Source organism: Hyla sarda, chromosome 9 (assembly GCF_029499605.1).
Source record: "Hyla sarda isolate aHylSar1 chromosome 9, aHylSar1.hap1, whole genome shotgun sequence".
In the NCBI taxonomy this organism is placed as follows: domain Eukaryota; kingdom Metazoa; phylum Chordata; class Amphibia; order Anura; family Hylidae; genus Hyla; species Hyla sarda.
The window spans coordinates 35,355,020-35,364,456 of record NC_079197.1 but is presented as its reverse complement, the minus strand read 5'-3'; the positions used below and the strand labels follow the sequence as shown (position 1 = coordinate 35,364,456).

Genomic DNA, 9,437 nt, shown 5'->3' with positions numbered 1-9,437 from the left:
TGGCCTTATCACCCTTGGCGACCAGTCACTTCACTTACTACTCTGGAGGACTGAATGCTCCTCTGCAGTGGGTAACAAGGTTAGGCCATGCCCATATGGCGGAATATTCCGGCGGACAATCCGCAAACACCGAGTGCCGGCAGAACATACCGGCAAAAGGACCAGCAATGCCTTTTTCGAGCGGACACCTTCATGTGCACGGAGCAGCAGAATCCCATTGAAAACATTGGACTCCAAGCCTGTGTGAATTTCCAAGCCTGTGTGAGGTGCAGACTTGTGTCCTAACGCAACTCTGCACCTCCCTCAGCTACTTCCTCGCACCTTCCACAGCAGAAGTAGCTGGAAGTTGTAGTTTTGCAACAGCTGGAGGCACCCTGGTTGGAACGCACTGAGTTAGACATTAAAAGTACAGGAAATCAAAAAGACATTGGGCACTTGCTAGGGCAGTGTTTCCCAACCAGGGTTCCTCCATTTGTTGAAAAAAATAAAACTCCTAGCATGCTGGGATTTACAGTTTTTCAACATCTGGAGGCACCCTGGTTAGGAAACACTGGTCTAGACTGTTTATAATGTAGTAAGCAATAGTGACTATTTTGTTGTATATTTTAACTTAATATGTCTTTTTCAGATAATGAAATGATCCGTGCTCTATGGATGATGCCTAGAGGTTCTGGATAGGCTACAAAAGCTAAGGTTTAAGGATGTGTGAGAGAAGTGGGATGCTCCACTTTGAGCTGGATAATCATGGCGACTCCATGCTGGGGAGGATGAATGCGCTGAGAGAGCAGAACAAGTTCTGTGATGTTACTGTGCAGATTGATGATGTGGAGGTACCGGGGCACAAGGTGGTCTTTGCAGCCGGCTCACCTTATTTACGGGACCAGTTTCTGTTAAGTGATGCCCAGGAGGTGCACATCTCCATTCTGCAGAACTCGGAAGCTGGGAAACATCTTCTTCTGTCTTGTTACACTGGTATCCTGGAATTCCCGGAGATGGAGCTGGTGAACTACCTGACGGCTGCCAGCTTCCTGCAGATGAGCCATGTCGTAGAGAGATGCACACAGGCCTTGTGGAAATTTATTAAACCCAGACAAGTGCCAGGGGGCAAAACTGAGGAGGAAGAAGAAGAAGCTAATGGAGCACCAGAGATTGTGGAACCGGAGGAGGAAATGGAAGATACTCTGCAACCCGATTCCCCAGTAGCCACCAACTCTGATGATAGTTCAGATAATGATGACATCCAGATTGTTAAGGTCGAGTCTATGGTTGATATGTCCAGTGATAAAGCCAAAGTGAGCCAAAGCCAGTTCATGTCTTCAGAGCAAACGTCTCTGCACTCCCTGGAGCCTCAACACTCACTTATAAATTCCACTGTAGAAAACAGAGCTGTAGAGACTGACAACAATCCTGTCCACAACTATACAGTGTCTGACAACAGCAGTGACAATATGGGAACGTCACCTAAAGAACTATTTGGTCCCAGCAACAGGATTTTGGACAAAACACTACAGTGGCATCACCAGTGTCCAAAATGTACTCGAGTATTTCGCCATTTGGAAAACTACGCCAACCACTTAAAAATGCACAAGCTGTTTATGTGTCTATTATGTGGAAAAACATTTACACAGAAGGGCAACCTGCATAGGCACATGCGGGTCCATGCAGGCATCAAACCTTTTCAGTGTAAGATATGTGGCAAAACTTTCTCTCAGAAATGTTCCTTACAGGACCACCTGAACCTGCATAGCGGAGACAAGCCTCACAAGTGCAACTACTGCGACATGGTTTTTGCGCACAAACCTGTTCTACGGAAACATCTAAAGCAGCTGCACGGTAAAAACAGCTTTGACAATGCCCATGAGCGGAGCAGCCAGGATGTCAGTCTGGACTATGATTCATTTGCTGGCGCCCATGATGGCAGTGAAATGATAACGCAGAGTCTACATAAGTGAAACACAAGGACGCGTTATCAGGATTGAGCTTTCAATGCACAGTAATAGACTCCTGGAGTAGGGATAGATTGTTCTAGACAGTTCAGATGTGGAGTAAACATAGATGAACATCAGTCATGTATATGGTACTCGCTTTTTAGAAAACTACCCATTCAGATCTTGTAAAACTATATTAGTGGGTTTTTAACATGAACGGTTTTGTTCACCAAACATGGCATTTTATAATCCGATACTAAGTGCTTAATAGTAACTTCGAGGCAGCTATGCTTTGTGCAACTCTAGTATTGTATGTGATTTTGTCATATCTCAAACACACATATTCGTCTATCTCAGTTATTGTAGAAGTGTTGCTATCCTGGGCAGTGTAGTGTAGAATATCTTCTTATAGTTCCTAGTCGTTGCCAGGCTTTTCGTATCATGGTAACTATAACACAGCAGACGTGCCGAATGTTGGGAAATAAAGGAGGTCATTTTCTATTTACTGCAAAAATTGAATGTATTGTACTGTTTACTAGACGTCAGCGTGATGGAGAAAGGCCATCTCTTAAATGCTGACACGTTATATAACGTTATAATGCTTTATGGGCGTAAATACTAGTATAAAATAAGGAAAGGTAAATAAGAATGATTGGGAAATGTAAGTATTCTATTAAATGCCTGTGGTTACTGGCGCTCAGCCTACAGGAATACCTAACACAAACAAAATTCGCCAGATTTTCACTTTAGTGAATATCTATGACATCCAAAGACAATAGTGGACTTTTACAGGGGTATATTGGCCAAAAGCATTTACTACCAACTGGGCTGGGGACAAACACTTGGTTGGAATGCTTGTAAGTGTGCGTTCACGTGGAGAAATTCAAGAGGAACTTACTCGAGTAATTCCTCTTGAATTCTCTGCTCCAAATGAATTCACATCTCCTCTACCCATTGACTTTAATGTTTTTTCTGCTGTCCTGTTCACACTGCGGAAATTCTGCTTGCGGAATTCCGATGCTTAATTCCGTTCCGCTTAAAGAATGAGCATGTTCATTCTTCAAGCGAAATCAGCTACCAGAAATCAATAGAAGTCATTCCGCCTGACATCGTTTTTGCGCGGAATTCGTGTGGAAATGGCTGAAAAACCCTTCACTTCTTTCTCCCCCATTTCCGCGCGAAAATAAAATTCTTTTTTTCCTCCCGGAAATTTTTCGTCGTGAATTACTCTTGATCCGTGTGAACGCACCCTAAAAATACCCCATTCCTCAGGGAAGGATCGGTTTTCCATCTACTGGTGTCACCTTTCGCTCTAGTCCTGTCTGTGATGATACAGACACACTGCTGGAAAGTGATCTGTACAGAACAGTTATCAGAACAAGTGTCCGCCTAGAGGTGAGGATGAAAACAGCTATTTTCAGGATGATTTTGAAATATAGATAGCAAAATAGAAAACTACTAAAAACATGAACATAAATGTTTTAATGTTTAAAGGACAACTTCAGCGGTATGACACTTATCCCCTATCCACAGGATAGGGGATAAGTGTTTGATTGCGGGGGGTCCGACCGCTGGGACCCCCCGCGATCTCCCTAACGGGGTGCCGCCATTAGTGCTCATGGTGAGCACTAAGGCACGTAGCGTCTCCTCCCTGTCCCCATACAGTTCTATGGGGGAGACGGGGAGGCACGAACGCTGCCTCTCCCATAGAGATGTATGGAGGAGGCGTGCCGGCTGCAACGTCATGCTGTGGCCGGCACGCCCCCTGCACAGGACAGCCACGGCCCCGTACAGGAGATCACAGGGGGTCCCAGCGGTCGGACCCCCTGCGATCAAACACTTATTCCCTATCCTGTGGATAGGGGATAAGTGTTAATCACGGTGCAGATGTCCTTTTAACGTAAAAACTTGATTTAAACAGTAGATAATTTTTTGATAACGCCTTTAAAGGGAATCTGTCATCACTTTCATGCCTCCTAAACCACGAGTAATTAGGTGGTCCCCAGTGGCTTTTGTCATGATTCAAAGACATTTCTATATACCCAAACAGGGAAATCTAATAACCACTTAAAGGGTTGCCCCGCTGCTCAGCGCTTGGAACAAACTGTTCCAAATGCTGGATTCTGCGTCGGGAGCTTGTGATGTCATAGCCTTGCCCCCTCATGCTGTTACACCCCTCCCCCTCAATGCAAGTGTATGGGAGGGGGCGTGATTCTGTCACGCCCCCTCCCATAGACTTGCATTGAGGGGGTGGGACTATGACACCACAAGCTCCCGACACCGCATCCGGTACCCCTTTTATGGACACAGCCTATTATTATTTGCACAGCCCCATATGAGGGCTTGTTTTTTGCCCAACTAATTTGTACTTTGTAATGACGCCTTTCATTTTACCATCAAATGTGTGGCACAACTTTAAAAAAAAAAAAATGCTGGGTAATTGAAAAGAGAACCACATTGGGGGGGGGGGATTATTTTTACACAGTCCACTTTATGTTAAAAATGACAGGTTATCTTTATTCTGTAGGTCAATATGACTAAAATAATCAGATTTTTACACACATTTTTAACAAAAGTATTGCACAATTCTGACCCGGCTAGTCCAATGAGTGTCTGTACTTCCCCATAAAACTTAAGATTCCGTGATCAGTATTGATCACGGCATTTGAAGGGTTAATGGTGGGCATCAGCGTGATCGCCCATGTCTGTTATTACTGAAACAAGTGCCTATAAAGCAAGCACAGCTCCTACGCTAACTTAATAGCCTGGAGGGAACTCAGCATATACATGTGAAGCCCTGGTGGCCGTGGTGTACAGGTACGTCCTGTGTCCCTAACAGAATAATCAAGGCAGATGGGGTGGGGAAAAGTTAGCAGGGACCACCATGATGACATTCAGGCAGCAGGAAAGTGATGACAGGCTCCCTTTTAAAGTATTTGGCACTGTTCAATGCACCCCACCCATGTATTACCTATAAGTGGATAAGTCAAGTTACAGTGGGCTGTAATATCACCTTTTAGGTATTTTATTTGGTATTGATCGTAAACCAGTACCAGGTCACCACAATAGCTTTTTAACATATTGAAATTCATAGTGATATAAATGCCAGTTTGGTGTTCTTTTGTAGCATATGGCTGGTATGAAAGAAATACAACATTATGACTACAACATCCACCAAATTGGACCAACCATTTTTACCTGTTTTATTGTAATGTGAGGTTGAACCCAGGCTCAAAATTCTTTATCATGGAATCCGAAATATAGTTATATATAATATAATTGGAATTGGAAATTATGTATGAACACCATTTACATAGAAAAAATGTATATATGTGGTGTCAGCGCTAAAAATAGACTGGAACTACTCTTATTGTAAATGTATTACAATAGTTATAGTACTGAAGTATTAATGGTTTACCTTTCCAATTAGGATTTAAATATTCTACCTTTTTATTATTTTTGTTATTAATATTGTGTCATAGTCATCTTGCATTATGATATCACAATCTATATTGCATTATGATATACAGATTGAAGGAGACACCTGTCTGGAGTTATCACCATCCCCATCACCACATCGATATAGTAAGTGGAAATATAGATGGTAATATGACCATATTTTTAGCGCTGACACCACAAACTTTTTCTTATTCATTTTTTTTAAATTTAGTGCTATAACAGGGAACCACTATTAGGTGTCATAGTAGCTATATTATATCCATAAGCGCAAGTGTTCAAAAACCTACCAGTATTGTACCATTTACATAGAATTACAGAAACTTGCCAAGTAGTAAAAGAAGCAATGTATAACATCAGGAGAGGAGAATAAAGGTATGCTCAAATGTAGCAGGTCCGCTGTGGATTTCACCCAGCCTACGGAGTATAAGGAGTTAAATGGCGATGTTATATAGCCAAGACAGTAAACAACGGTGCACATTGCACTTCTGTTTACACTGTGTGACAGTTTCTGCTTTTCCTATTCAAGAGAAAAGTGTGCTACTTTGTTCTTACATTTTATGCCTCCTACCCAGTCAGCCAGTAAAAGGATGTGGCCAAACAATAAGCGGCGCCCTCTATAGATCACTGCTTACCTGGGCTGAGCACATTGAAGAAGAAATAATGTGGTGATCTCCCTTAACTCCTTTGGGGCCAGACAGTAAGAAGCAACTTATAAAGATTACTGTAGAGGATCAGAACACATGTCATAATGACAACTTCTGTAACTTTTTTTTTTTGGATTAAGGGTCATACCCTGGTATTCCATGCTGCGTAAAAAGGAAAATATGCTGCGTATTCTCCTATAAGAAGGCATACAAGTCTTACCTTAGAAAGGGCAGCCCTGTGTGTGGTGAGGTTTGGAGGCAGTCAGGTTGGTGCACTGGCCCCACCTCCAAACCTTACTGCACACACAGGGCTGCTGCGGGGAAGCCCTGTGTGTCTGCTCATAGGAGAATGCACAGGGTATTACCTGCTGCACATTGTAAAATACGCTGCTTATACGCAATGTGTGACTACCCTTAAAGCATTATATTTGACCATATATAATGCTTGACAACACATATATGGTAAAATCTTTATCCTCACCATCCCCAGGAGACGTTTTAGCCCCCAGGGATAGTAAGGATATGAAGTTTGTAAGTTATCCTCGTCTCCTTGTAAGTAGTCTCCTGGGTGGGGAACTATACTCGCCTAGTCCTGTCGCTCCAGCTGTAGTGATGCCCATCAGCGTGCTTGAAAGCCAGCGTCACCGCTCTGCTCCTTCTGCTTAGGGAGCAGATCGATGATGTGGGCTGTCAATTACACCAAGGGGGGCGTCACTATGGCTGGAGCGATGGGACTAGGTAACATTCCCTGGGGACGGTGAGGATTAAGGTTTTGCCATGTATAATGCATTGCCAAGCGTTATATATGGTAAAATATAATGCTTGGTTCCCTTGTGATTTTATATATATTTTTTTTCAGCTTTTGAGCCCATCATGCCAAGTTTAATACTACGTAATATGCTGATTTTACCTCCTGTGTGTCGCTTTGTCCTGTAGATTGAGAGTGGGGGGTGGACGGGTGTTACCGCTTGCTTCTCCCTGCTTCTTCATCTGATTAGTGGGGGTCTCAGCACTGGGACCCCAACTGATCAAAACTTTTGGCATGTCTCTGAGTTTTTTAAATGACAGAGACACTTTAACTCACCATAGAGATGTTAGAGTATGTTCAAACTGCTGGAATCTGTTGTGTGGATTTTGGTGCTGAATTTCATGTGGTTTCATGAAAAATTCTACAAGAAACTGCACTAAAAAGAAATGTTGTTTCTTTTTCTCTGAGCAGATAAAGTTTTTTTTTTTTTTTTTTTTGTTTAAACATTGGTCATTGAAATTATTTTATTTATATATTTTTTTTTTTTGGTAAAACCATGTTCTGTGATGTGGAAATCGCCAGTTTTTGCCCATGCGAAGAAACCCTCCCAGTTATACAGGTGTTGAAATGTGCCCATATTACAGCAGTGTGAATCAGACCTGAGTTTCAGTTTGCAGGAAAGCATTTTCTATGATCCTGTCATGTGTTGACATCCATATTAAAGGGATCCGGTATTAGCACCTATAGCTTTGTTTGTCAAATTGTTATAATAAGGAATAGGTCAATAAAATACTGTGAGATCACAAATAAGCTGTGAATTTTTTACTTATTTTCCTCTGTACATAGAATGCTATGTATTAACAAAGGCAAACACTTAGAGTACCTCCTCATGATCTTGTAAAATTTTATAATCCTCCCAGTTCACTGCCCCCATTATGATAAACCACCCCCTGCCTTTTATTTTTATTATTTTTTTTAGTTTTCTACCTTGTTATTGCTCTGTATTTTCTGCTCAGTCAGATTCACAGACTGGGAAGGGGCGTTACCCAGCAGGCGTGACATAATCTGAAGCCATATAGGGGAGAACTTCCTCCCTCACTCTGCTACACACAGGCCACAGCAGTTTAGTGTGTGAGGTGAGCTATGATTGGATAAGGCTGCACCCCCCCCCCCCTTCAACATTTCCTGATTTTGGACTTCTGCCAGGCCAGCAGGAGTCCAAAGTCTCTGCAAAAGATGGGGGAAAATGGGCTCTGGACAAGTAGGGGGAAAAAAACGTAATTATTTTTTTTTAATAAAGTACATTAGAAAGATTTTTTTCATATCATCCCCACAACAGCACCAACAATGAGAGATTGCCCCCATAGGCCTCTATAGAAACAGGAAATACAGAGAGGTTAAAAGGGCCCATCCCCTTAAGCCCCTCAGTGTTTCCTGTTCCTGTGGAGCAGTGATGCAGAGAGGTTGTTACCTCTGTAGATCCCGGGCTGGTGGGGTCTTTATTTTTATTTTTTTGTAGGTGGTGTCCAGACAGGGGATAGTCAGGCTCCTCCGGGTCTCCCTCTTCCATTCCTGCACTGGGTCACACCTCTCTGGGGCACTTCTTCGGTCCCCTGCGGCACTCCGGGAGTTCATGCGGGTCTTCACCTAGTCTCTTCCGGTTTGCGGCTGGGCTCGTCGTGTGTGACTTCACGCGTGTGTGCACTGTGATTGGCCGGCCGCTGGAAGTCTCATCTCAAAGATGGCGCTGTGCACCGGAATGCCGCTGCCATGCCTGGAGCAAGAAAGGGCACCAAATTAAAAGTTAGAGGGTACTTAAGTGAGTCGCTTCCCTCTGTTCCATCCATCTTGATCTGCCTCAACATGCTCTGCATCTCTGGAGCGTTCAGAAGCCGTCAACCCAGTGAGTACCTGGCCCTCGGGTTCATTTACTTGGGGGGTTTGCTTGTTTATCTCCTATTCTTATGGGTTTCCTTCTCTCTTCTTTCAGGGAGACAAGGAGGCCCCGAAGAAACTTAGAGGTTTCTATGGAAGGTTCCAAGGAACCAAAAACAAAGCTTAAGAAATGTGGAATTTGCTCAAGGACTTAAACTAAAGGTTACTTCAAGCTCCTATGTAAGCCCTGTACAGAGAAAATTGTGCAACAGCAGTCCCCTTCCTTTTTGGAGGATCTCCGGCCTCTCATAAATAAGGAGGTGAAAGCATCTATAACGGCTGCTTTGCCTAAAGTTCTATCTATGGATCCATTTCCACCTAAAGATCCTCCTTCTACAGCGGGTCTTAATCCCTTGGATCCTCCTCCAGTAAAAAGTGTAAAATTATTGTGCACTGTGACTCAGATTCTGATTTGGAAGCAATCTCCCTTAGTTCTAGTTCTAATGAGGAAGGCGAAATTGTGGAATCCCCTTCTGAAAAAGAGGATAAGAAGTATTATTTAATCTCTGAGGATGTAAATTTATTGCTAACTGCGGTTTGGAGTGCAATGAATATTCCTGATGCTCCAGAGCTGTCCTCTGTTCAGGATCAGATGTTTGCTGGCCTCAAACCAAAAAAAAAAAAAAAAGAAACCAGTTTTTAATGTGCATGAGAACATTAAAAGTCATATCCTTGAAGAGTGGCAAGAGCCAGAAAAAAGATTACAAATCCCTAAAGAACTTA

At 43.0% G+C, this 9,437-nt stretch overlaps 1 protein-coding gene across 3 annotated transcripts in view; it reads left to right on the top strand.

The window, feature by feature from the left end:
- The window catches only part of ZBTB26 (zinc finger and BTB domain containing 26), a 23,088-nt gene extending 20,917 nt beyond the window's left edge, over nt 1-2,171 (top strand). For all 3 annotated transcript variants that reach the window (XM_056538762.1, XM_056538761.1, XM_056538763.1), the window contains exon 2: nt 629-2,171. In XM_056538762.1, coding sequence (XP_056394737.1) covers nt 702-1,952 — 1,251 coding nt within the window. In that variant the 5' untranslated portion in view covers nt 629-701 and the 3' untranslated portion in view covers nt 1,953-2,171. The remainder of the gene's footprint in view (nt 1-628) is intronic.
- The last annotated feature ends 7,266 nt before the right edge of the window (nt 2,172-9,437 follow it).